We start from the raw sequence: 27,285 nt of genomic DNA, 5'->3' as shown, positions 1-27,285 counted from the left end.
TTCCAAAGCTTGTTTCACTGACAGTTGGTCTCATCCAGTACATAATTTTAAACATTTTTTATGATGATGATTCCATAATTTGCATCTTTTAATGTTGACCTTCTCCTTGAACTTGGAACCCACACATCCAGCCTCCTCAGTATCACTGAACCTGCCCTGACTGTACTTCTGATCTTCGGATCTTCCCTCCAGAATTCATTTATCTCAGGGCCTTCCCCATGTGATAAATGGTTTCTTCTCATTCCTGGTTGTCAGGAGCAAAGAAAGCACCTGATAGCTCCTCAGCAGCCCTGTCTTTGAAGCTGGTTCCAGTCCAGCCATCTTCACTGGGATTGTTGCCACGGCCTCTTTGAGGAAACACAGTAACCCAAGGGATCCTGGGAACGGAAGTCTGCCATTGTTTCCCTTGTTTTAAGTCACCCCAGGTTCTCCACTCTTGCCTAGTCCTAGAATGCAAGGTTGCTTCTTCCTGACCTCCATATCTCCCCCATTGCCTTGGGGAAATGCTTTCACGTCCTTCTGTTACTCACTGCTGGTGTCTCCCTGTTAGCCTTTCAACTTCTTTCTTCTTGGGAAGTCTACAGATTGTTGCATGGCCTGTTCTCTCATTTCCTTCAGCCCTTGTTTATGCACCACCTCCGTGTAGCCCACCCTGACTACCTTAGTAACAATTGTGATTCCCACCTGCCCTGTTCTTTCTCCTCTACCTTGCTTTTGTGTAGAGTTTGTGTCAGCTGGTGAATCAGTATAGTGTTGTGTATTGTCTGTCTTCCTCCCTGGGAATGTAAACTGGAGGGTAGAAAGTTTATTTGTCCTGTAATAGGAGCTCAAGTATTTGTTAAGCTAAGTGGAAGGCTTTGAGTTGAGGTCTGGTAAGTATGGAAGTGCGGTGGATTTAGTGTCTTAGGAGGGAGGTGGGGAAGTGGGGAGGAAGCTGCAGAGTGCTTTGTGCTGATGATATTTTTCCAGGAAGTGGGTGAGACCCAGGGAAACACAAGGGGTGCTGCCAAAGTGGAGCCTTTGAGTGAGCATTGGGGAGCAGGGGGCCTGTGCACAGTAGGGGGCTGGCAGCAAAAGGCCTGCAGCCACTTACCTGCTTGGGGGAGGGCAGAGCACCTGAGGGCAGTCACAGCCAAGTCTCCTGAAGTCAGCCTCCTGCTTCTGAGATTTCACTGTGTTGTCTTGGATAGCTAATTAAGCTATTACACGTTATTTTTCCAGGTTGTAATTATTGATGTAAATAAATTATCTCTTTTGTACAAGCACTTGAGGGTGAAAATTTTTTCTAATCTTAAAAATTTGTGTGGGTTTTTTTTTTTTTTCGGCCACTGGCAAAAATATCTTCATAAATTAACCATTAAAAAAATGATGTGATGACAAAGCCAAAACCAAGTTTGCTCAGACTATGGCACCAGTGTGAAAGTGTAGGCTTGGCTGCCCATTATGGCTAACATTCTTGCTTTCCTGTGGGCCCTGTCCTAAGAGGGTAGAAGTGTCTAATACTGGGCATCGTACCAGTTTGTCTCCCAGTATTCACATTGTGAGGTCTAAAGCCAGACTAATGTCTGTCAGAGACACTGCATTGGGGATTCTTAAATCCCGTTTACCAAGAAAAATGCCATGAGCTGTCGCCTCGGTTGACCTGTGCTGGTAACAAGCGGCAGAGGTAGGTAACTCACCCACCTGTGTTGCTCCTCAGAGCTGCTGCTGCCTGTGGTGCTGAGGATTCCTGAGCACCCACCAACCACCAATTGGTTTTTCTTTCTTTTCTTTTTTCTTTTTTTTTTAGGATTTATTTCTTTATTTGAAAATCAGAGAGGTGGCCTTCTATCTGCTGGTTGGTTCACTCCCCAGATGGCCACAATGGCCAGGGTTGGGCCTGGGTGAAGCCAGGAACTTTATCAGGGTCTTCGTATGAGTGGCAGAGGCTCAAGCACTTGGGCCATCTTCTGCAACTTTTCCTAGGCCACCAGCAAGGAGCTGGGTCAGAAGTGGAACAGGTGGGACTTGAACCCATACCCGTGTGAGTTTCTGGGAATAGTATTGCAGGCAGCAGCTCCACCCGCCAGGCTACAATGTCTTAAGAGCTGCAGAGAGAGCAGGAGAGACAGATGTTCCATCTGCTGGTTCACACCCCAGATGGCTGCAGCATCCAGGCCTGGGCTGCTCCAAAACCGGGAGCCATGTGGTTTTACAGGGTCTCCCACATGGGTGCAGGGGCCCAAAGACTTGAGCCATCCTCTACTGCTTCCAGGCCAAAAGCAAGTCTGCTGGATCAGAAATGAAGCAGCTGAGACCTGAAGCAGAACCCACATGGCATGCCAGTGGCGCAGGTGGGGAATATCAGGTGGCTATGCCACCATGCTGGCCCCAACCAGCCCGTTTTGATCTCTAAAGATTTGTTTAAAATGAGATTTCAGTTTAATCTCACTACTACCCACATGCAATTAATTATGCCAGTTCTTTATAATAAATGCAATTTTTGAAAAAGTTTTTTGTTTATTGTATAGATCTTGTATCCACTGGTTCACTCTCCAAATGTCCACAACAGCCAGGCCTGTGGTAATTCCAAGCTAAGAACTAAAAATTAAACCCAGTTCTCCAGTGTGGACATCAGGGACTCAGGCACTTGAACTGGAGCTTACATGCTGCTTCCCGGGGTACATATTAGCAAGAAGCTGGAATTGGAGCAGAGTCAAAACTCAAGCCCAGACGTTCTGCTACCTGATGCTGGTGTCGCAAGTAGCATCTTAACTGATAGACTGAATGTTCACCCCTTAGATTACCCTTTTGGTTTTTCTTATTTCCTGATGTTGAACCTTTGCTTACCACTTCTTTCCAAGAATACCGTTCTTATATTTCACAGCAGGCTTTTCCCCAGAAGCATGAGTTGCAACCTGTTAGACATGAACTTGGCTGGTAAGATAATGACCAACCTTTCTATGAAGAAAGAAAAAAAAAACCCACTTTATACCATAGTAATGATTTTATTTTATGCACTTTTTAAGTTTTAAACAAGGCATGTTTCTGTGTGTGGGTCATATTTAATAGCATTTGAAAATGCCTGTCTACATCAGCTGCTATACTTTGCTGAATTCAAACAAGGAAGGGAGGAAGGGGTGGACGATAGCTGTGTTTGAGAGACCCGGGTTTGAGTGTGAGCTCTCCCCGGCCACCTGTCAAACCAGTCATGTGGTTCTATATTTTAGTTTCTGCACCCTAAGAATTAAGTGCTTGCCTTTTTTATTTCAAAAGAATATAAAAGCATTGCTATTGAAAGCACTGAAACTTCTCAGAGGCAAGGAAAACCTCTTTCATAGGTAACTCTAAATTCTCTGTTTATGGAGTTTTGGCAGAAATGGGCATTAAAGAGCAGAGCTGGACTCCCTTCGCTGTGCAGTTGCCTCACTCCATGTCCTGTCTTGTTGACAGAGTAAATGTCTTTGGGTTTCTTGATCTGCTAACTCATTGCTTATCCGCAGATTCTGGCATATTTGCAGACTGGTACATTGGGAGAGAAACTGTCGGCTCTATCCCAACCCCCTCCCCTTAGAATGTTTGCAATCATGCCTTTTGTGAGTTGCTTAATTGTCTATTTTTTGGTTTCATTTATACTTAGACAAAGAAGCAGCTGAACGTCTCTCAAAAACCGTAGATGAAGCATGTCTGTTACTAGCCGAATATAACGGTCGTCTGGCAGCAGAACTGGAGGACCGGCGCCAGCTGGCTCGGATGCTGGTGGAGTACACCCAGAATCAGAAGGATGTTTTGTCAGAAAAGGAGAAGAAGCTAGAAGTGAGTACATTGCAAAGCAGACTGCCCAAGTTCCTCTTCTTTGTCACTCATGTTAGGATACTAACTTTGCCTTAATTATTGGAATTTTTATCCTTTAAAAATGAAGATTTCAGCCTGTTTTAAAATTGAAGTGTTCTTATATGTCCAGGAAAGACTAAATGGGATTGTAGAAAACAAGCAACAAATTCTACAGCTTTTAAAATCAATATTGCCTTAGTTTGACTTCTCTTAAAAAAAAAAAAGGAGTACATTGTGGTACAAAAGGAACAGGTAGACAGCAAACGTAAAGAATGCTTATTTGATGATATTTGTGAAATCCTTCAAAATTTCTTTGAGTTGTGTCGAGGTTCGTTTCTGACTTGTGTCCAACCGGAGACCGGCAAGTCACCTGCCTCTCGGCTCCCTGCGTCCTGGCTGGTGGTGGGAGGCCTTGGTTCAAGTGACCTTGGAGAAGGAGTTCAGGAGCATGTTCTTGCTGTGTACCTGTGTGGCGTCTTAATTAGGTACAAGGTGGTTTAACACCGTGCTTACTCCTCTTGGAATAGGAAAGCAGCAGTGTGGACATTTGAATGTTCTTGCTGGTCCCAACGCCACCCTGCTTTGTTTCCTTCCTGTTTTTTTGGAAAAGATTTAGGATTGTAACCACTGGTTTTATGAAGGAGAAGGTTCTGAACTGGAGAATGAGTCACAGAATAGGAAGAATCACCCCTTAGGTCCATGCTAAGTAGGTAGGGGGGAGGGGAAGCTCCTTATGCCCACACTTAGGGAAACTCATTGTCTGGCACAGTGGGAAGGAACACTGGGCTGACCACATGCTGTGATTGCTCCATTTCCTTTCAGCGCAGTCAGCTGACTGGGAGGGGAATGAGTGATGGCCTCCTTACCATATCTGTACCTGCAGTGATTACAGGCTGTAATGAGTGGTGATAGGAACTTGGTATTCTGAGCCACCCTGACTGGGGGAGATGGGAAATGGCTGTAAAAATAGAATGGCTTGGAGTTAGAAATCAGCACTGACCAGAATTCCCGAAGGGAGTTTCATAGGCGTTACCAGACGGCCATTTACCCGAAATGCCCATCTTTCACTGAGGAAGCGTTTTCAGTCCTGTGCCCCCGGACTAATCAGAGAGTGTAATTAATGATTCTGGTTGTAAGTCACCATGCCATCTGTTGAGCTGCCTCTTGGCGACACATTAAGGGCTTTCTCTGATCTGTCAGACGTTGATTATCTTGAGCAGCTGCTGTTGGGTAGAACATGGCTTGCTATAGTATAGGACAGAATCTTGAAGAAGATTGGGTTGGTAGAGCCAGTTAGCACTTCAGTTTGTTTGCCTTCCCCACAGTTGCACCCCCCCCTATGCTTTTTGGAAACCAGTCTGGTTTCGGTGCAGCCAGTGAATGGGTGATTGCCACCAGGGTTGCTAGTCAGAGGACTGGTTCTGAGGTTGAATCTGTCTTGTGATGTTACAGCTTGCTTTCCTCAACTCAGTTCGTGCAGTGGTTAGCCCTGGGTTTCCATGCAGAAGCAGAGCAGGAAGACCCGAGTACTGAGACAGGTGGAGTCTGAAGTAAAGGTTCCTGTCCCAAACCGTGTTTCCCAGCTGCTTGAGCAGAACCTTTTTTTTTTTTTTCATGAAAAATTAGTGCATATAAACAAGCAAAGTAGACACAGCGTGCTGAGATATGGTTATTTATCCATGCTTTCTAAAAATGTAAATCTTCCCACCAGAAGCTCAGATTTCCTCTTAGATCTTAAAGTAAATTGGTCTGTATCACATCGCTATGTTGATGGTAAAACTTAATAAGGGGCTGGCTCTGTGGCACAGTGGATTAAGCCATGGCTTGCAACCCTCAGCAACCCATATGAGCACCAGTTCAAGTCCTGGCTGTCCCACTTCTGGTTCAGCTCCCTGAAGCTGCACCTGGGAAAACAGTAGAAGATGGCCAGGTACATGTTGGAGACCCAGATAAAACTGATTTCATCCTGGCCCTGCCCTTGTTCTTGCATACTTTGGGGGAATAAATCAGCAAAACTCTCGTTCAATTCAATAAATAAATCTTTAAAAAAAGAAGGAGGAGGGCGAGGCTTGGTAAACATGTGTCTCATGAAAAATGTATTAATACAGTGAATCCTTCCAAATCCTTCAAAAGTCTCTTGCTGGTATGACATAAGCTGTACCTATCTTTTTAACATTTGTTTTATAACACAGTTCTTGTTTTAAAATTGCCAAGTCGGTATGTTAATGAAATCCTATTTAAAGCTTTTGTTGGCTTCAGTGTATAAATGTTGTAACTTCATACATTGTTTGGAAATGTGCGTATTTACTTGGGCTTTTGTTTTTCTTCCCAGAGCTGTAATTTGTTAACACTTAGGCTTTTGCAAGTTTATATCTCTTTTTTTTTTTAAAGATTTATTCATTTCACCACAGCCAGATATACAGAGAGGAGGAGAGACAGAGAGGAAGATCCTCCATCCGATGACCCACTCCCCAAGTGAGCCGCAACGGGCCGGTGCACGCCGATCCGATGCCAGGAACCCGGAACCTCCTCCGGGTCTCCCACGCGGGTGCAGTGTCCCAATGCATTGGGCCATCCTCAACTGCCCTCCCAGGCCACAAGCAGGGAGCTGGATGGGAAGTGGAGCTGCCAGGATTAGAACCGGCGCCCATATGGGATCCCAGGGCCCTCAAGGTGAGGACTTCAAGTCGCCAGGCCACGCCGCCGGGCCCGCAAGTTTATATCTTTATGTGTCAGGCATCTTTTTTAATTTTTAGTTACTTAGGAAATAGAGTTAGAGGGAGAAACAGAAAAAGATACATTTTTCCATGCACTGGTTTACTTCCCAAATGGTCAGGCTGAAGCCAGGAGCCTGGAACTCCACCTGAGCCTCCCACATGGGTGTCAGGGGCTGGGCCTCTTTGACCACCTTCTGCTGTTTGCTTAGGCTCGTGAAGGAGCTGGATCAGAAGTGCAGTAACCAGGGCTCAAACCCGCGCTCATACAGGATCCCAGTATCTCAGGCAGCAACTTAACCTACTGTACTAGAATACCAGCATGGAAGTGTTTGGGTTTTTTCCTTGAGAATTTTATCTTTTCTGGGTATCGTGTTAGTTTTAGGTTCCTTGGTGGCTTCTATACTTGGGGATGGAAGTTTTGTATTGGTTCAGGGACTAGGATGTTGGAGTGGGGGAGTTAGAGTTCGTGAAAGGAAATTATATATTAAGAAAAATGTATTCTGGTATAATTGGCATAGGAGGGCATAAAATTGAACTGACTTTGTCATGTAGTTTTAGGGGCCTATCTGGCCGTTCTTACTGTGGTTTGAGGTAAACCCAAACTTCCTGTCAGGCAATTGGGAATTGGCAGCCTGGGGAGCAGCCCGACTGGCCCAGATAAGTGTGTGAAGACTAGAAGGCAGAGGCTATTGGAAAGAGGTTCCCGAGACCACTGCAGGGCAGGAGAACCCATCGACTGTGCATGCCTCATGGAACTGCTCCTTCCTTGGGGGTCAGCAGAGCAAGCGGCTGGGCAGTAGATGCAGCATGCGATGCCCTCCCCAGGGAGTCTGGGCACCCCGGGACTGAGCAGCAAGTGAGGATGTGAGCAGTGTTGTAAGTAAGGGGCATGTTGTAGCTCACTGTGTCTCCGTTGAAACAGAACTACCACAGCATGGGCAGCTGCTGCCTGCGCCTTCTGCGGTGCTTGTGGTCTCTGCAGACTCTGCTGCTGGCCTGTGTATTTGTACCTCAGTTGAAGTTTAATCTGTCACTGACATTCTCCACTTAAGTCAGCCTTTGCCTATGAGGTTACATTTCAAGTGGTTTGAGGTGCATGAGTGTTGGTAGGGAGGTGACTGATAGAAACTCTTTCGTTTTCTCCTTTCTGCTACTTTTCCTTTTAGTAGAATCATGGTTCATTGTAAGATAATGATGTTTTTCACCCACTGTCTATTTCTGTGCTGTCCCAGTTTGCATTGGCCTACCACCTTTCCTTTAATTTCCAGAAGGGATGCCATTGAAAATCTGTAGTGCTTTTTTTTTTTTTTTAAAGATTTTAGTTTTATTACAAAGTCAGATATACAGAGAGGAGGAGAGACAGAGAGGAAGATCCTCCGTCCGATGATTTACTCCCCAAGTGAGCTGCAACAGCCGGTGCGCGCCAATCCGAAGCCAGGAACCAGGAACCTCTTCCGGGTCTCCCATGCGGGTGCAGTGTCCCAGTGCATTGGGCCGTCCTCAACTGCCCTCCCAGGCCACAAGCAGGGAGCTGGATGGGAAGTGGAGCTGCCGGGATTAGAACTGGTGCCCATACGGGATCCCGGCACATTCAAGGCGAGGACTTTAGCCGCTAGGCCACGCCGCCAGACCCAATGCTTTTCTTATGAAAGTGAGAAAACCGAGGGTTGGAGAAGGCAGCCTGTGTGAGGAAGCACAGATAGCACCCCAGGGTGAGGTCAGAGGCTGGAGGCTGTCAACAAAGGTGAGGCCAAGGGCAGCGTGACCTAGTAGCTAAGGTCGTCGCCTTAATCCCATATGACTGCTGGTTCTAATCCCGGCAGCTCCACTTCCTCTCTATCTCTCATCTCTCAGTATATCTGACTTTGTAATAAAAATAAAATTAAAAAAAAAAAAAAAGGTGAGGCCAAAATGGTACCAGAAGAGTCTCCAGTTGTCACTTCCTGGAGCAAGGGGATGTTTCTTGTTCACAGGAGAGACTACTTCCCAGGTGACTGCTACAAGCTGACAAGCTGTAGGCATCAGTGCGTTAGACAGAATTTCTAATCAGTTTGAGTAAGTTATTGTGTGTTTGTGTGTGTGAGAGAGACCTACCTATTTTAAGGAGTTTTTTTTTTTTTTTTTATGTTTGTTACGTAGATGAGGTGATTGCAGACCCATGCATGTTGTCTGGGTGGGATAGGAACAGACGGGGTGGGGAAAGGAGAAGACCTTGCCCTCCCTCTTTTGACCGCCATGGCTGGAGCGGAATGTTGTGCTGCTGCTCCTGGCTGCCAGATCACAGCAGCGCTAGCAGACAGAGATGGTCCCCTGATGTCCGTCATCCCAGGAATGCATGGTGGAAGAATGTCCTGGGAGTGTTATTTGAATAGTCTCATTGTTCTGGAATGGTTTTGGGTTTGTTGCCCAAGGTGAGATACCACTTCCCTTACTCCCCTGCTGTCTGTTTCAGTATGTCCATAGCCTTAGCTGTTTTGTGGAGAGTTTTGGCCTGTTGCAATGTTCCACCTGCTGTTCTTTCCATGTTTTGGTGAGATACTCTGTTGGATCAGAGAGGCGAGCTGTCCTAGAGGCTGACCTGTTTGTATAAGCATTAAAAGAAAGGGGGCCCGGCACGGTAACCTAGTGGCTAAAGTCCTCGCCTTGAATGTGCCAGGATTCCATATGGGTACCAGTTCGTGTCCAGTTGCCCTGCTTCCCATCCAGCTCCCTGGGAAAGCAGTAGAGGACAGCCCAAAGCTTTGGGACCCTGCACCCACATGGGAGACCTGGAAGAGACTGCAGGCTCCTGACTTGGGATTGGAGCAGCTCCGGCCGTAGCAGCCACTTGAGGAGTAAATCAGCAGATGGAAGACCTTCTTCTTTGTCTCTCCGTTTTTCTGTATATCCAATTTTCCAATAAAAATAAATCTTAAAAAAAAAAAAGGGACAGGAACCCACAGTTCTGCTTAACATGGTAGTTCTTTCCATTAAGATCATATTTGTAGGTGATACACAATTGAAAACAGTGCAACCTGGGTGTGATACACTGGCCTCCTGGTGCACACACAAAGTTACTAAAATTAACCATTTGAAAGTATTTGAGTGGCATTTAGTACATTCACAGCATTTTACAACCACCACCAGTGAAGTTACATAGGTAGCCCATTGTGTGGCTATACCACAGTTTGTATATATTAATTATCTGTTAGACATGGGATTGGTCTTGTCTTCTGGTTGTTAGGAATAAGGCTGCTGTGAAAGCTTGGGGACAGCCTTTTATGTGAATGCGTGCTGTCATGGCTCTTGCTATGTGGGAATGTGTGTCTTTCTAGCAGTGAAAGCGCTGGCTCACCTGACAGGTCTGGTTCAGTTGTTAAGGAAGCACCAGTATTGCACAGCAGCTGCGTTATTTTACGTCCTTACCAGCAGTTGTCATTAACTTCCTTATTATCTGCTTTTTTATTCTAGCCAGTTAGTCTAGTGGATACAAAGTGATATCTGATTGTGGTTTTTATTTGCATTTCCCCAACTACTTTTGATGTTGAACATTGTTGCATGTGCTTGTTGGCCATTTCTATGTCTTCTCTAGAAAAGGGCCTATTGAAAGACTTCACCCAGCTTTCAACCGAGTTGTACCCTTTTGTTTTTGTTGAGTTGTGGGAATTTTTGTATGTTCTGGATACTATGTCTTTAGTACATTTGTAATGTGCAGAGTTTTCCTTTTCACTTTGTGTCCTTTGAAGCACAGATGTTTATATTTTGATAAATTACACGTTATTGTTTTTGTTGCTTATGGCTTTTAGGGTCATATCTGAAAATTCATTGCTAAATCTCAGGTCATGAAGGTATAGCCCTTTATTTTCCTTTACCAGTTTTATACCCTTAGCTTTTATACCCAGGTTGCGGAACCATTTTGAGTTGGTTTTTGCATAGAATATGGAGTGACAACACTTCATTCCCCCTTTTTTTTTTTTTTTTAAGATTGATTTAGTTCTTTTGTGAGTCAGTGATACAGTGAGTGAGATAGAAGAATCTTCCATCTGCTTGTTCAGTCTCCAGATGGCTGCAGTGACCAGCGTTGGACAAGGCCATAGTTAGGAGCTAGGAGATTCATTGTGTCTTCTGCATGGGTGGCAAGGGCCACAGCCCCAGGTGTTACCAAGACTCTGCATCTGGCGTAGAGAAGCTAGCACTTGAACCAGCGCACACCTGGGATGCTGCGTTGCACATAGTGGATTTAACTATTTAACCTTGTCAAGAATGCTTAATCCTTTTGTATGTGTTAGAACTGATTTGACCCAGAAATCATTTGTTAGAAACTGTTTTCTGCCCACCCCCTACCCCCGCCCCATGAAAGCTTGATGCCTTTGTCAGAAACTGTGTTGCCTCTGTGGGGGGTGATTTTTGGATGCAGCTCTATTGTATCAGTCTATGTGTCTGTCTGCCACGCTGTTGTGAGCACTATAGCTTTGTGGTACGTTTTAAAATCAGGATTATGAATCTTCATTTTTTTTCCAATGTTATTTAGGGTATCTTGGAATTGTGTCAATTTCAGGGTCAGCTTTTTCATTTCTGCAGAAGTAGAGAAGTCATAGCTTTTGAGGATCAGTTTCAGTTTTGTTCTTGTCATTTTAAATGTTCCAACCCACGAACATGGGGTGCCATTCCACTTTTTTAAAGCTTTAGTTTCTGATTCAAAACTTTAAAAAGCATCTTGGAGTGACACTTTTTGTTGCATTTGACACCATAAGTGCCCCTTCAGGGTGCAATAGGTAATAGGGGTCACAGATTAAAGCCAGAATTTTGCCTTTCAGTGATCACTCCGTGAAGTGTGTATGTTCCATCCACGTTCAAATTTAACAAATTACCCAGTGCACGGACAGATTGCTTTACTCTCTCAAATGAAGTGACACACAGAGGCCTGGGTGGTATCTGGGTGAAGTAATTGTTAGGACACTGGAGCTGGACAGAACCTCGGAGACGGATTTTCTGACTTCTGAGGTGGTGAAGAAACTCTGAGCCCAAAGGGAGGGAGTTAGCTGCAGACCAGATGTCCAGGCAGACACCTGGCAGCTTTGTCAGGTTTGTGGTGGTGGTTTACATTTTCCAAGTTTGATTCCACAAGATCAACTGGAGAAAGACTTCCTGTAAACTTAAATCAAACAGTTCCAAGAATCTTGTTTTAGAGAAATGATAACTTACCAAGAGAGACTTAAATGATTGCTTGAAAGTATTACTGAGTGACTTTTGAGTGATCTGACTGCAAAAGAACCCTGCTCTGCCATTCCATTCTAAGTACCCCTGGACTGGTGCCTCCTCTTGCCATAATGAATTCCCAGGAATGGAGCCTTTGACTTGAGGCAGCACAACTAAAAGGGGAAATGATCCAGAATCCAGCATTGCCTGTGTCTGTTTAATATTTCTGTGTGTGTTGTGGTTCTTACAACTTGAGAAATTATTTGGCTGTGGCTGAGGGGATACTAAAGGAAACTAATGGTCGTCTATTGTGTTTCGCAGCATTCCTGTAATAACTCCCCTACCCCCTAACATTCCCACCCCCTCTCTATCTCTGCAGATGGTTTAAAGTTATGGGGCAGGTAATCAGTGGTGGTAGAGAGCTTCCCTATTCAGCCTAGGACTAATTCTCCCTGTTCCTTGTGATGATCAAAGCCCATCATTGTCCTTTGTACTAGATGTGGGGACCAGTACCTGAGTCCAGCAGGGATCCTTCATCGAACTCCCTGGAAGCTGAGGCCTAGCCTGGAGCTAGCACCACCTCACCAGCTCCTCTGCCGCTCACTGCCCTTCCTCAGCTCTATCCCCCCAACAGCCTGCAGCACCAGCAGCACCAGGAGCTGCTAGAATAGTTGGAACAGGTCAGTCAGCTTACACGTGTCAGCTGTTGATGAGGGACCTGTACTCAGGTCTCTTCCCACATGCCAGGCATGACTTGATACTTGTTTTTCCTTCTTGTTTTGATGTGGTAATGCTTTGTTTCCCTGCTAGGTGTCCCTGTAGTGTGTGAGGGCTTAACTTGAGTGATAAATGGGACTCAGTGAGCCGTTTGGAATTTAGAGGCTCTGGTGGTCCTTGGTCCTTGATGCTTCCCTCCAGTTCATTTGGTACTGACCCTTAGAGTTAAGGCCATACTTACAGGTGGGAGCCTTTAATCTGTCAAGGTGTGTGTTTGTTGTTTGCATACACACTTTATTTTGTAGTACTTTTTCCTCCAGGAAAAAGCTGCCACATTATAATGTATTTAACATATTTCATGATCCCAGAGCATGGTTTATCAGCATTTGAAGCTGTTGAAAAAGTGACGTAATTTGAATGCTTCCCGCAGCTAGAGTTCCCTGTTTTTAGCTGTAGCATTTTGTGTATTTGCAACCCAGTTTCCGTAGGTGGTTATCCCTTGCTCTCTACAACAGCTCTCTGAGTTTCAGGCACTCTCTTGTCCTGTTTATAAAGTACATGTGCATGTTAAGTCAGCACAGCACCCAGGCTGCTAGTCACTACCTGCCTGCCTCAACTGATGTTTAGTTCTTTCTTTATTCTTTTCTGATTATAAAAACAAAACAGCAGAAGGAACTTAGTAAATAAATATAAAGAGAAAATCATATAAATTAAATTACAGATGTCTGCATGTCTAAGTACACTGAAGGCCATACTCATTGCAGCATCTTAGGAGTTCTTGCTCCTTTTTGATACATTTCAAAAGCATTCTAGGACTTGGTTGAGCTTTTACTTATAACTCTCCCAAGTTGAGGATTAGTCTTTGTTTTATAAAGGGGTAAACACTGAATAGTTAAGTTAGACATTTAGGGCTCTCTTCTGATGTCTAAATGATATTGTTTAGATTTAACACAGCTGGGGAAAATAACAGCTGCTTTATTATAACATGGATTGAGTGAGCACAGGTTAGAGAGCAGGATTCAGATTACAGAAGTTTGAGCCATAGTACCCAACTGTCTGAATCTGGGTGCATGTTATTTTGAGTAAAATATATTTTGGTCTTTATGAATGTTTCTGTTACTGTTCTCATTATGGTATGGTGGACCTTTTAAGATGGGGGTTTTGAAGGAAATTAAATCAGATTGTGGCTGTTTTGCAGTCATGGATGTCTCCTCTCTGACTTGTCTTCTCTGTGTGTAAAACGTGAGACTTGAAAAAGGCTTCTGCTATAATTAGGATAGCAGTCAAAATGGAAGCTTTGCAGCTGAAGTCCAGATTTGCCTGTAGGTGTGGTGCACTTTGGTGGGTAAGTATGAGATAGGTCAGCTGCTGTGGGTCTGCAAGCGGCTTTGTCCTGAGGAATGAGTAGGGTCAGTTCTCTTAATCTAGCCATTTGTTCTTTGCGCAGTAGATTTGCAGTGTAGGGAGGTAGGAAGTGGCTGTTGACTTGCTGCCGGCTGGGGGGCTACTAAAGTTAGGGAAGGTCCTAGGCCCGCCTTGTTGCAGCAGTCTTTGTGCAGGTTCCTGATCCATGGTGGCAGGTATGCAGTGCCGTGATGGGCAGGTTAGAGCTCTGGAATCCCGGCCAGGGGCAGTACACCTTCACAGAGCATTGGAAGGCCTAGGCTGAGGAATCTACCATTGGAGAAAGCGGTATTGGGATGGTGGGATGCCTGAGTAATGGCTCCTCCTGCTACTTCTGCTTTGGCTAATAGAGTGAGCTCTGGCTCCTGCAATGGACCTTGCAGATAGAAAGGACTCTGCCTGGTGGGGGCAGGGGAGCAAGTCTTAGGAACTTGGGTCTTCCGGCTGTTTCTATGAGCTGCTGTCAGCAAGTGCAAAAAAAAAAGGCATAGGAATTTTGAGGCCAGTGCACATCAGCTAGAAAACTTACATTAACTTTGTACACGTACCTGGTTTTATCATGGATTTCAATAAAAAAATGAAACAAAATCTAGTCATTAGCTACTAGGATAATTTTAAGCATAGTAATTTTGTAAACTGTAGCTCAACAGGAATTTGTCAGCAGTCTTGTGTATTCTTGAGGTTTAGACAGTGATTGCAAACACACATCCTTCTGGTTCTTAATCACGTCTGGCCTGGTGTGGTGTTAGATGCTTGTCCATGCCTCTTTTCTGTGCTCCTGTGGGTCATAGACTTTTTCATGTCTCACAGCTATTCTTATAAAGATTCCCTTCAGCCTGGTTGTGATTCGGTGATGATTACCTGCAGTGCCCGTTCTTGGCTCTTTCTGTCTTTGCCCTGGAAACCAGTGGTCCACACAGTCTTTTCTCTTTCATGTGGGATATTTCATTTACTAAACAATCTTATCCTCACATGAGACGACAGTTTCCAGTGCTTTGGCATCAAGTTGTTAGTTTCCTTTCTTTGTCATGTAGGACCTTTAGGGTCTGTTCATTTTCTTTTTCTTTTTTTTCCCCCAAGATTTATTTATTTTTATTGTTAAGTCAGATATACAGAGAGGAGGAGAGACAGAGAGGAAGATCTTCCGTCCGATGATTCACTGTCCCAAGTGGCTGCACCAATCCAAAGCCAGGAGCCCAGAGTTTCTTCCAGGTCTTCCACACAAGTGCAGGGTCCCAAGGCTTTAGGCTTTCCCAGGCCACGAGCAGGGAGCTGAGTGGGAAGCAGGACGGCTGGAATTACAACGGCACTCATATTGGATCCTGGTGCGTGCAAGGCAAGAACTTAGCCACTAGGCCCCAAAAGGTCAGATTTATACAGAGAAGGAGAAACTAAGATTTTCCATCTGCTGCTTCACTCCCCAAATGGCTACAATGAGTGGAGCTGAGCCGGTCAGAAGCCAGGAGCTGTGAGCCTCCACTGGATTTGCCACATGGATGCAGGGTCCCAAGGCTTTGGGCCACCCCCTACTGTTTTTCCAGGTCCTAAGAAAGGAGTTGGATTGGAAGTGGAGCAGCTAGGACACAAACCAGTGCTTATATAGAATGGTGCCACAAAGTGAAAGATTAACCTGTGGAACTATTGCACTGGTCCTGGGGCCCGTTCCTTTTCCTGTGTGTGGAAAATCTTGCCAGTTGAGTGACTAACGGTGTCCTTGGCATGTAGCAGTCACATTGCTGTGAGCCCATCCGCCACACTGTTCTTCCTGGCCGCAGAATCTCCCCTAGCAGTCTTATCTGAAAAACCACGATGCTTCTCTATTTCTCTTTCCTTCCTTTCCTCCCTCTATCCTCCCACCTCTCCAACCATCCTCCCATCCTTCTCTGTAGCATTTACTGCTACTTATTACCTGCCAACTGTTTCCCATCCCTGGTTTTTGGGTGCTGTTCTGTGCTGGATTCCAGCCTGTCTACTTTTAGTCGTCCTGTCAGCTCTTCTCAGCTCTGTCCTGCCTGTGTTGCTATTCCTTTCACCTGTATCATTCGGTACCTTTTCCTCCAGGGGCCTGTTCAGTTACTATCAGTATGCTGGAAACTCAGCCCAGACCTTTCCTTGTATTTGAGGCCTATAGATCTTATTTTTCAGACAGTGTGGCTAAGAAAGACTGTCTTTTCCTCACATCATCCTTCATTTCCTTCTTCCTCTGCCTCAAAGAGAAGCAGTACCATCCATCCAGGCCACAGTCTGTCTCCCCCGTATGGCCTGAACCTTGCAGCAGCCTCCCTGCTGACCCATCCACATTCTCCCTGACGGGCTGCCATCCATGCTGCACATGGCAGCCCCGTGATGTCACAGCGCCGCTCTTGGAGCATGCCATTCCCCTGCTCAAACATTAAGCGGTTTCTCAGTGCTTCTAAAACATGGTCCAAATCTTTGCCTACGCTGCTCCCTGTGACTCATTCCTGTGACATCCTCAGCCCCTCTCCCACTGTGTTCGCTGCTGTTTTGGCTTCATCTGGTTTGTCTGCATCTCAGCTTTACATATGTCCTTCCCCTGTGCCTTCCTGAAACACTCTCATTCCCTTAACTTTCTATCAGTTAGCCTCATCTGATTATTTCCTGTTGCTCATTGTCTCCCAAGGAAACAGTATTTTTCTTTGGCAAATCTTCCTCAAACTTCCATTGTATAAAAGTCACCCTATCCCCATATGTACCATTTTGCTTCCTTTTTCCTTCAGAACACCACACTTTGTCATTCTGTTTAAGAAGTACGTGCTTGTTTCCCTGGACAGACTACTTGTCCCTCTTGCATGCCTAGTCCTCTGCTAAGGCTTGACCTCGTGTCCTGATCCCAAAGTGGCAGGGGGACCATTGCACGTCAGTTTGTTTCCAGGTCAGGTGCAAGGCTCTCTTTACTGAAGGTTCTTTCCAGGTAGAAGATGTTCTAGAGGCTCCAGGGTCCTTCTACACACAGAGTGCCCTCTCTGAGCCCATACACGGGTGCCTCTGGACTATGGAGACACCTAGTTAAAAATTCCTGTGACTTGTTTTTCACATCTCAGGGGTAAGCCTTTAAAGAAAAAGGGTGCCCTTAATCAAAGACCCTTTGATTTTTCTCAAGGCAACTTCTAGTAAATGTGCTAAATTTTAAGGGCATACTCAAAATGGTTTGTGGAAAGAAGGATTTCTGTATTTCATTTATAATTCAGTTCTGCATGTGTTTTCTTAAAATATAAATCAAGATTATGTGTTGTTTGTAAAATAACAGAGCCTGGGAGGCTGTTCCACCCTCCCCTTGCAGATCAGCTGAAGCATGTCGTGCAGTTAGAGGCTCCTGTTCTCATCCAGCGGCCCAGTCAAGGAAGTCTCATATCACACCACAGACTTGCAGGCTAGGGAGTAGGATCTGAGTTTGCTGGATTTTCTGACTCAAACTTTTTTCTATAGCCAGCTCTCTCAAGTGGGAGAGGTGTGACATATTCGTGGTCATTGGAGGAGCTTGGAAGTATGTGTTTTCCTTCTTTTTTAAAGTTTGATAATGGAAGGGACTTTAAGGTTTTTCTCTTGCTTATAGAGATAACTGTATCCATATTCAGCTGCCTTGCCCTAGATATGGCTGCTAGCACTTATTGTTAAACAATGCTGAAATTCTCTGTGAAAACCTTTTCGTTTCTGCTCTTTGCTCCTCAGCTGCTTTCCAGAAATGCAGGGCTGTGCCAGCTTGTAGTTCCAAAGCAGGAACAGCTGGGTCCATCTATACCTTTGGTGTTCCCAAGAAACTGGTAACCTGGCTCTCCATTAAAATGGTCATTATGAAAGCCAGTTTGTGGAGTCTTTTTTTTTTTTTTTTTTAAAGATTTATTCATTTTATTACAGCCAGATATACACAGAGGAGGAGAGACAGAGAGGAAGATCTTCCGTCCGATGATTCACTCCCCAAGTGAGCTGCAACGGGTCAGTGCGCGCCGATCTGAAGCTGGGAACCAGGAACCTCTTCCAGGTCTCCCACGCGGGTGCAGGGTCCCAATGCCTTGGGCCGTCCTCAACTGCTTTCCCAGGCTACAAGCAGGGAGCTGGATGGGAAGTGGAGCTGCCGGGATTAGAACCGGCGCCCATATGGGATCCCGGGGCTTTCAAGGCGAGGACTTTAGCCGCTAGGCCACGCCACTGGGCCCATTGTGGAGTCTTTTTTATTGACATAAAGCTTATCTTTTTTTGAAAGTTAACTTTAACTACAAATAGTTGTTCTTATTTTTGTTGCTGTTGTTTTACCTCATTTCATATGTGAGATACCACACTATACTGTGTAAATGTAAACTTTAAGTCTCCAGGGTATTGTGTTTTGTTTTATTCATTTGAGAAGCAAAATGATAGAAGAAGAGAGCCTCAGTCCACTGGTTCATTTCTGTAACACCCCCAGCAGCCATGGCTAGCCCGGGCCAAAGGGAGAGCCGGGAACTCCATCTCGTCTCCCATGTGGGCTGTAGGTCCCCAAGTACTGGGGCCATCACCTACCTGGTGCCTCTCAGAACGCATTAGTAGAAAGCTGGGTCAAAAGCAGTGTCGCCAGTCCTCTGAAATGATGTAGGTGTCCCAGATAGTGGCTTAACTTGCTACGTTACAACATCTACCCCAGCCTTATGATTGCAGTAAGGTTTAAAAAATTGCCTTCAATTGGTTTTATGTGTTTCTGTTTCACTAGTCTTATGTATAAACATACAACTTTATTCTTGTCAGAGGACGGAAATCACAACTCTTTCCTCAAGTTTGTATAGAGGATACCCTGGGGAGAAAGCAGTACCCTGGAAACACTTGGTTGGTGTGATTTTGAGTTTAAGAACCCTGTTCCCTTTTGTCTGCTGTGATGGATGGTTGGATCTTTTTGAGGAGTATTTGTACCTTTGTTGTTGGTTTTAGTAATGGACCCAAGAGACCCTGAGCGCTGGGATTGGAGCCACCATTTCTTTGTATCTCATAACGTCTTAACAGTATTAGCCCTGTTGTGTGACAATCCAGAATATGTCATTTAGAAATGTCACCCCTGGGGCCAGCATTGTAGCACAGCAAATTGGGCTGTCTCCTGCAATGCTAGCATTCTGTATCAGCACTGTTTGAGTTCCAGCTGCTCCACTTCGAATCCAGTTCCTTGCTAATGCACCTGGAAAAGCAGCAGAAGATGGCCCAAGTGCTTGGGTCCCTTCACCATGTGGGAGACCCAGATGAAGCTCCTGGCTTTGGCCTTGTCCAGCCCTAGCCATTGTGGTCGTTTGGGCAGTGAACCAGCAGATGGGGACGATTATCCTTATTGTTCCCTCTCTTCCTCTCAGTCTCCCTCTCTCTTTTCCCCATCTCTTCTTCTCCCCTGCCCCCCAGTCCCTAACTCTGCTTTTCAGATATATGTATAAGAAATGACACCAGTACAACCGCATTCTCTAGAGGCCCTGGAGGTAGCTGGGAGAGAGGTACAGGTCAGTTTTGGTTTTTTTGTCCATAAGTAGATCTTAAAGAAAAATTGAAAGTGGCATTTTTATTTTCAGTCTGAAGATTTATGTATTGTATTTTCAAAAAACGAAAACAGATGAATTAAGTTGTAGTTTCAGTTGAAGTTTTGATTTCTAAATGTAGGTGCTGTTGGGCAACTCCTGGCATTATTGAGATGGATAAGGTGGGCAGATGAAACACCATGGGCAAGGTCCGTGCCTTCTAGCTCCCCTGCAGTGGAATGGCTCTCTGACTCACATTCATTGTGGCAGGTCACCTTTGAAGCAGGGCCCTTCACAAACGGCCTCGTGCATAACAGCCCTTTATGGCATTAACTGGGAGTAACCAAGCAGTGGGTGATTTTTATGGACCATATGTCCTATAGTACTGCAGGACAAGATAAAGGAAAACAAACCTGGATACTGGAAAGCTTGCAAGTAAAGTCTCAGCCCGTGCTGCTGCTGCTGGCATACTTCTTGCTTTGGCAAATATTGCGTAGCCGGAAAGAAAATAGGTTTTGACGATGTTTACATTTTGATCTGTATTTCTTACATGAGCTGCTAGAGAAAATGCTTGTAATTTTGTTTGTTTTGAAAATGAAATTCCCATAGAAAGGTCATTGTAATGTCAGCCCCTGTCATTTCTGACCCTCTTATCCCAGAGCTCATCTGCAGCTTGTCAGGTTGACTCAGTGCTGTACCCATAAAAGGCAAAGAATGTTGCAAGCCCTTCTCCCTGCAGTGAATTGTCTTGGTGTTCTGTGTGATGGTCTTAGTTCACAGTGTCAGCTGGACCCACGGGAAGCAGAGGGCTGTTGCAGACACTTTTTCTCTTGCAGGCTTTGTGGGTGAAATTCCTGAGCTATTATTATTATTATTATTATTATTATTATTATTATTATTTTACTCAATATTTCTGAGTATTCTAGGAATATAGATCTTGGACATTATCTCAGAACTGCACATTGTCCTCACCCCTCTCTGTTTCAAACATTTTTGGGCAATCATGGAAACCCAGGCAGTTGATCACAGTTGCCTGCTACTCCCCTCCTGCCCCTCTGAGGAGCCAGTCTGATACGACTCTTACCTAATCCCTGCTCCTTCTCCCAGCCTCTCTCTGGTGAGGCAAGTTTTCCTCACCAGAAAGGAAGGTGTTGCATCTCAAAGACCCCTCTTGGGTCTATCTTACCTTCTCTGATTGAAGATTGTAATGGATGGAAGGTGGTGTCTGAGACAACAAGGTTTGAGAAACCCCCGGGCAGGAGCACAGCAGCCTGTCTGGCTGGTGTGGATGGTGCAGCTGTGAGACCAGGAGCTACACAGGCTTGGGCCTGGATTGCTTGCAAGTATAAGGAAGTTTAAACAAGGAGCACACAACCTCCTTCCCACATCATTCCTCTTTGTAAGTGGTACTTTACATGTTAAAGAGATTTTTGAGCTAGCATCGTGATGTAGCAGGTAAAGCCACCACCTGCAAAGCCGACATCCAATGGGCGCCCATTTGAGTCCCAGCTGGTCCACTTTCAATCCAGCTCTCTTGTTAATGAGCCTGGGAGTGCAACAGAGGTTGGTCCAAATCCTTGGGCCTCTGCCACTCCAAGATATCAGTGTTGTCTCCTGGCTTTCTTCTGGCCTGGCCTGGCCCATCCATTGTGGTTGTTTGGGAATTGAACTAGAGGATGGAAAGTCTCTCCCTCTGTGTTGTGTTGTGTTTTGTTTTGGAGTGAAAGCCTGATTGTGGAATATAGAACATTAAATGAGTCCCAAGACTGAGTGGACCTCATCACTCATGGCACTGAGGCTGGTTTCAGTGATGTTGGGGGAAGGAAGTGAGAGCTGCTCAGGGTGCAATTTGAAACCTAACCAAACTTGTATAACACACTTTGTTGGAGGTAGCCTGGGAGGTTGTGGAGAGAGATTCGTGGATTTCTTGAGAAATACTCCCTCAGCTGTCCGGAACCTAAAACAGTGACCTGGAAAGGAAACAAATGAGGGAGTGTTGTAATCCAATAAGGCTGGGTGGGAAGGCAAGGATTAGCAGGCAAGCGAAAGCCAGAGGGGTATTTGGGAGACAGTTTTCTTAGAATTCATCCTGAATTTCTTGTTGGTCCATGGCTGCATTAATAAATGACTGTTTGGAAGACCTGACTGTCTCAGGAAGGAAGGGGTCGGAGATCACAGTTGTCATTATCTTTGAGTCTCTTCACAAGTGATGCTGGCGTTAACTTGAGGTGTCCGAGCTTGCTATGAACTCTGTGCTGTTCCTCTCCCCTAGAATGTTAAGCTGTCACTGGACTCTCCCAGTTAGATGGCGACATATTTTACATTTTAAAAGCAACCTCTGGGGCCGATGTTATGGCATGAACAGGTAAAGCCAGGACCAGAAGCACTGGTCCAGCATCACATATGAGTGCCAGTTTGAGACCCAGCTGTTCTGCTTCTGATCCAGATCCTGATAATACACCCGGGAAAGCAGTGTGAGATGGCTCATGTGAGAGGTCCTGAAGAATCAGCCTCAGCTTGCAAAATGAGAATTCAGTCATTGAGCTGTTGAACCATGGCCATCAGATAAATAAATCTTTAAAAAGGAAAGAAAGAAACTATCCCCATGGATATTCAGAGTATATGCCCAGCCTTCCTTGGTAATTTATATTAAACCTAGATGTCATTATTCTTTTTGCAAGCCTCAGTGTCTTTTAATCATTTTCAGGGATAACCCTACTCTCACCCTTTTTCTAGTGATGCCTTCCTCCTAAGCCCCATGCACTCCTCTGAACATAGCCATCTCTGTGCAGAGAGTCGCCTATGCTGGGAGAAGCAGGAGCCATCTGCTTTCACAGCAACCTGGGGCAAACACAAGCAGGTTCATCTGTTGCAGCCTCTGTGGTGGTGTAAGGTTAGCCTAAGCTTGAGGAGACCCCCTACCCCCCCAGAATGATGCACCTCCTTCCAAATGGGAACAGATGGGACTTCCACACAATCATCTGCGTGGAGGGATTGTTTGAATTTAAAATGGTGTCTAATCCAGTCAGCATCTTTCTGTTTAACCTCTGTGTGACTTAGGAGCCCTGGATTCAGAGCCAGCTGACACATGCGAACTTGGTGATGTCCAAGCTGTTCTTGAGGCATACCATCCACTGTGGTTGTCTGTAGTTACTGGGTCAGGGGAACAGTGTGGTAAGGCTGAGGAGGTGGGAGTGGTTCCAAGTAGAGGTGACTTTCATTTGTCAACTTTCGTCAGAGGATTTGAGGGGTGTGGGGCAAGGGGTCACTGTAATATACCTATTTTACCTTTTATCTGTTTAGCATTCAAGGGAAGCTTGTTGAATGAGTCCATGTCCAGAAATAGATTATTGGTCTTCATGCTTTGCATTAATTTCCCTTGAAGTCTATGTAGGCAGAGAAGGAAAATGCTTGTGTGGGAAGAGGAACCTTGACCTTGCAAATCCTCAGAGCAGAAACAATTTACAGTGTCAAGAACAAAGAATAACTGTTGATCCAAGTGCAGATTTCAGGAAGATTACTTAATCTCATGTGTTTGCATGTCTCATTAAGTCTTACATACTGTTAATCACTTGGTGGGTGTGGTAGATGCTGGCTGAAGCCAGTGCTCCTGGTCCTGGCTTTTGGGAACTTGCTGTCTAATTGAGGGGTTGGGGAAGGAGAGATGATTAATAATTTACCTAATTTATGTTTTACCTTTGATTGGTGGTAAGTGTAGGAAGGGAAGCAAAGGGAGAAATGGAGTGTTTTCTCTGCCATGTCTTCTCAGTAGCCTGCAGGAGGGATGGAAGACAATGCCTGCAGCGTGTCAGGGAGAGCCTTGCCTGACCCTTGCTTGGCCTGTTCCCTGCCTTATTCTTCCCACAAGTTCTTAAACTTTGATCCTCAAACTCTTGGTCTCCGCAAGATTGCATAAGGCATTTGGAATCAAGGAATTTTGAACTTGAGGAAAAAAAAAAAGTCCTACAAGTGTGGCCCAGATCTTCCACTTTTAGATAAGGAAGGGAGGACACGGGTCCATGGTCTTACAGCAAGTTAAAGGCAGAGCCAGAACACACATTCCTGCAGGAGAGGCGTAGCTTCATGAACTCCTTATCCTTGCAGAAATACTGAAAGGAATAAAAAAAAGTTTGAGGGAGTTTCTAAGCACCAGCCTCCACATAGCCCAGGGTTGCTTTCTGTACAGATTTATCAGGAATATCTGGCACTGGGAGCTTGGCAAAGGGATTCATACTCTGGATATGGAAGTCGAACATGTAAGGAGAGAGCATAGCACAGCCTTCTAGGGGCTCAGGTGCACGCACTGTGGGAGGTTGAGCTCTGTAGCATAGGAAGAGGGACCAGTCTCCTAGCAGGTTGGAATGTGGCGGGTAGCAGGGGAAGGGAGATTGAGTTTTGCTAGGACTGGGGCCTGAGAATCCTGACCCAGTCTTCCTGTGGGCTTGGAGGATCCTGACCCAATGACTGAGGCAGACCGTGGCCTGTTCAGAGATAGGAAGTTAAGAAAAATGCAATAGCCAGTGGCTGATGTTAGCAGTCCCTGAGCCCAGGCCACCAGACTTCCCCTCTCGGATCAGTGGGTTAATGAAAGTTGGCTTTTGGAGGGTGAGGCCAGTGAGTGGCATGTTGTGGAGGTCTCAGCAATGACCCACGGATGTCAGGTAGTCCTACACTCAGCTAGTCATGGCAGTAGGGTTCTTGGGCCTTCTGTAGTTTTTGTGCATATGATAAACCTGAGTGAACCTTGAAGCTTTTACACAGCAAGTTCAGCAATGTAGTGGTTTTTCTAGCCATATCTAGAACACCTCAGAATAATTGAAACTTGGGCATCTATATTCTTTTACAAGACATTTTAAAATTGTCAAGAACCCACTAGAAGAGAAGATAAATATTGAATATCACTAGTTTTTTATATCCAAATCTCAAAGTCTAAGTTGAATGCCATTTAATTTACTGTTGGCTGCTGTGCCCTCCTTTGATACCAAGCCTGGGAGGAAGCTCAGCATTGTGGGGCCATGGAGCTGGAGCAGTGTGGGGAGAAAGGGGTAAGTGGGGAGACCCTGTGGGCTGTGCACCTGCCACACAGCAAAGACTGACTCCGCTTTGTTCTCTTTGTCACCTTAGGAATATAAGCAGAAGCTTGCGCGCGTCACTCAGGTCCGTAAGGAGCTGAAGTCCCACATTCAGAGCTTGCCAGACCTCTCTCTGCTGCCCAATGTCACAGGGGGCTTGGCTCCCTTGCCCTCTGCTGGTGACCTGTTTTCAACTGACTAGACAGGTGTTGTGCCTCAGATTCCCAACTCTACCAGCAGACAGAAGAGTGCACGTCGTGGTTGGAAAGAACCCGCTGGCCCCTGCTTCTGTCCTTCCTCCACCTGCCCTCCTGCCTCAAGAAAGAGCTAAGTGACTCTGACCTTCCTCTGCAGCCACTCGTCTTGAGCAAGTTTGGACCGAGGCGAGTGGACACAGTTGAGATTCAAGTTTGAGAAAACACAGACTCTTCCTCCTGCTGCATGTTTTTAGGCCCCTGCTGGTTTTCCTTTTGTAGCACACGCACGCACTCTACACCCAAGAAGTTACGAAAATCATGTGTATTTCAGGAAGCTTTCAAAAGAATCTTGTCCCTCACGACAGCATTTTATCATGAAAGCGGATTTCCATTCTGAGCCAGGCTTGTTCACATTGGTGCAGCTTTTCCCCTGAGCAACTCATCTAGAGACATTGGCTTTCCTGGCTAGCACCTGCCCCTAAAAGTTGGAGACACAACTGTTAGGCAGCATTGCCATAAAGAAGTTGTTAAATCTCTATCCCTCCTTCACCATTACTTCTATTGATGCATAGTCAAAGGTTAGGTGCATATTGCTTTTTAAGCAGACTCAAGAATCTAGCAGTAAGATTCAAAGCTGATTTGGGACAGAAAGTCACAATTCGGAGACAGTAACAGGGTTCAGAAATGTAAGTTTAAATTATTGGCTTGGTTCCCAAAAACACCATTCCCAGGCTGCACTTCTCAACGGGGATAGAATGTGTTCCTGCAGGATCTTTTGACCCCCATTGGTGGTGAAGGTAGCTGTGAGGAACGGCATGGTATTCCCTCTGGAGCCCAAGAGAAAGGCCGACTGTGGTACCTGGATGCTTTGTTTTGGGAGTAGCCCCATGCCAGACTTGTCTTCTGTTGCCTGGGTGGTGTTATTTGATGCCTAAACTTGAGCACCTCTCTGCACCTGCAGCTAGGACACCGAGTGTTTGTCAGTTCCTGCCACTGCAGGACTCCCTGCTTGGTTTTGAGGAGGAGTCCAGGTCCTTGCATCAGATATTACAGGATAGCTCCTGGGCAGGGGCACTGGAGGTTAGGGTTGGTTTGGGATTTTGATTCCATTATCATGCCAGCTGACATTATGACTATGATATAGTTAGGATTTTCATCTCACTTACAGTAATGGCTAGGCCTGTTAAATGTTGATCACTTTAATTTGGCAGGCTTGCTTTTGACCTCGGGAAGGGCAGAAAACAGTTTGTCCCAGTGGTGTCATAGGAATTATAGGCCAGAGGCCAAAATGCAGAGGCTCTTAAAAGGAGTTCCCCAGAGACTTTTGAGTTTTCAGAATCACCAAAAATGACATGATTTTACATGTTAAAGCAGAAATTTTCTGGAGTATAGCAGGCTGCCCTGCACCCAGCTGTCCTGCCTTCCTTAGGGTGAAACAAAGGGAGCTCGCTGCAGGGGGTCACCGTCTCACTGGTGAAGCTGATTTTCCGGTTTAAACAGACTGCGTGTTGCTTATTGACACTGTTTATGTCTATGTCACTATTAAATTAGTGAGTCCAGGCTAATGAAGTGTCTCTGCCAGGAGCTACAGGACAGTTCGTGAGTTTACCAAAACTTCAAGGTAAAGTTTAATCTTTGCCATGTCTGCTCCCTGCGCTGCTCTGTGTACTGTCCTGCATCTCAGAGCCTCTCTGTAGACACACTGTGCTTTGCTGAGTCGCAAACCAGCCAAAAGGCTATGGAGGAAGTGATCTAGCTCGGGTCAGCTAGATGGCAGTGCTGTGAGAACGTAATGGATTTAACTCGCTGCTACATTTGATCCAACTGTCTGACCAGCAATTGGTGCATAATTATTACAGAAAAAGCAAGAAATGAAAACTGTAGCAATTATGTAAATGAATGTTGGCCTCTTAACACTTGTTACCAATACACTTCCTGTGAGGAAGTTAGTTTTGTTTTGTTTTAATGAAATGCTTTTGTTTTTTAACTCTCAGTTCTCCTGGCAGGGCTTTGCTTCATCATTTAATTTAAATGAACCTTTCTTCTTGTCTGTCAAGGTGATCTGGTGGGATGGGGTGGGCTGCTTTGGTTTTGTGGGGTTTTGTTTTTGTTTTTGCTTTCCATCATAGGGCATCGGTAGGCCTCAAAGGACCTCTTTCCTTTGGGTCATATTCCTCAGAAAGTCTTGGATCTTCTTTTTTTTGTTTTGTTTTTCTTAAAGAATATTTTTAAAACTTAAATTTGTATATTAATTTAGGACTTTATTTAGAAGTATAGGCTGTCATTGGTGGCAGCGGTATATTCTGAAATGTCTCATAGATATATATTTTTGAATAAAGATGGTGTTGTTGAACAGCGTGGTGTGGTGCTTCTTTGTCCTGCCCTGTTAGGAAAGGCACAGTGCTTTCCTGGTGAGCAGTGGGTGACGAGTGGTCAACAGTGGAGAATGTACTGTCTATACAGAATCTTGCCCCATAGGGGTTTCGTGACTGTTAGTGGCACATAAATACTCAGTACTAACATAGTATTTTCTGGTTCTTTCCAGGGGCTTAATTAGCTGTACTTAGCCAATCCTCACAGTCCTCAGGAGAGCTGCCACCCTAGCCTTCCCCTTGTTGTACAACAGTGGGAAGTGATGAGGAGAGGCTAGATGACTTCCCCGGTCCCGCACGGCCATCGCTGATGGATTACAGCGTGGAGCTTG

The 27,285-nt window shown here is 45.4% G+C and overlaps 1 protein-coding gene across 3 annotated transcripts in view; it reads left to right on the top strand.

The window, feature by feature from the left end:
* Positions 1 to 26,934, top strand: part of RPRD1B (regulation of nuclear pre-mRNA domain containing 1B) — a 55,965-nt gene extending 29,031 nt beyond the window's left edge. For 2 of the 3 annotated variants that reach the window (XM_058679557.1, XM_058679556.1), the window contains exons 6-7: positions 3,620 to 3,795; positions 24,437 to 26,934. In XM_058679557.1, coding sequence (XP_058535540.1) covers positions 3,620 to 3,795; positions 24,437 to 24,586 — 326 coding nt within the window. In that variant the 3' untranslated portion in view covers positions 24,587 to 26,934. Of the gene's footprint in view, positions 1 to 3,619; positions 3,796 to 19,454; positions 19,512 to 24,436 lie in introns of those variants that run through there. The other variant, XM_058679558.1, reaches the window with a different exon arrangement.
* Positions 26,935 to 27,285: the final 351 nt, after the last annotated feature.

This window comes from Ochotona princeps, chromosome 22 (genome assembly GCF_030435755.1).
Source record: "Ochotona princeps isolate mOchPri1 chromosome 22, mOchPri1.hap1, whole genome shotgun sequence".
In the NCBI taxonomy this organism is placed as follows: domain Eukaryota; kingdom Metazoa; phylum Chordata; class Mammalia; order Lagomorpha; family Ochotonidae; genus Ochotona; species Ochotona princeps.
The sequence above is the reverse complement of the archived record's forward strand: the minus strand, read 5'-3'. Positions and strand labels throughout refer to the sequence as shown.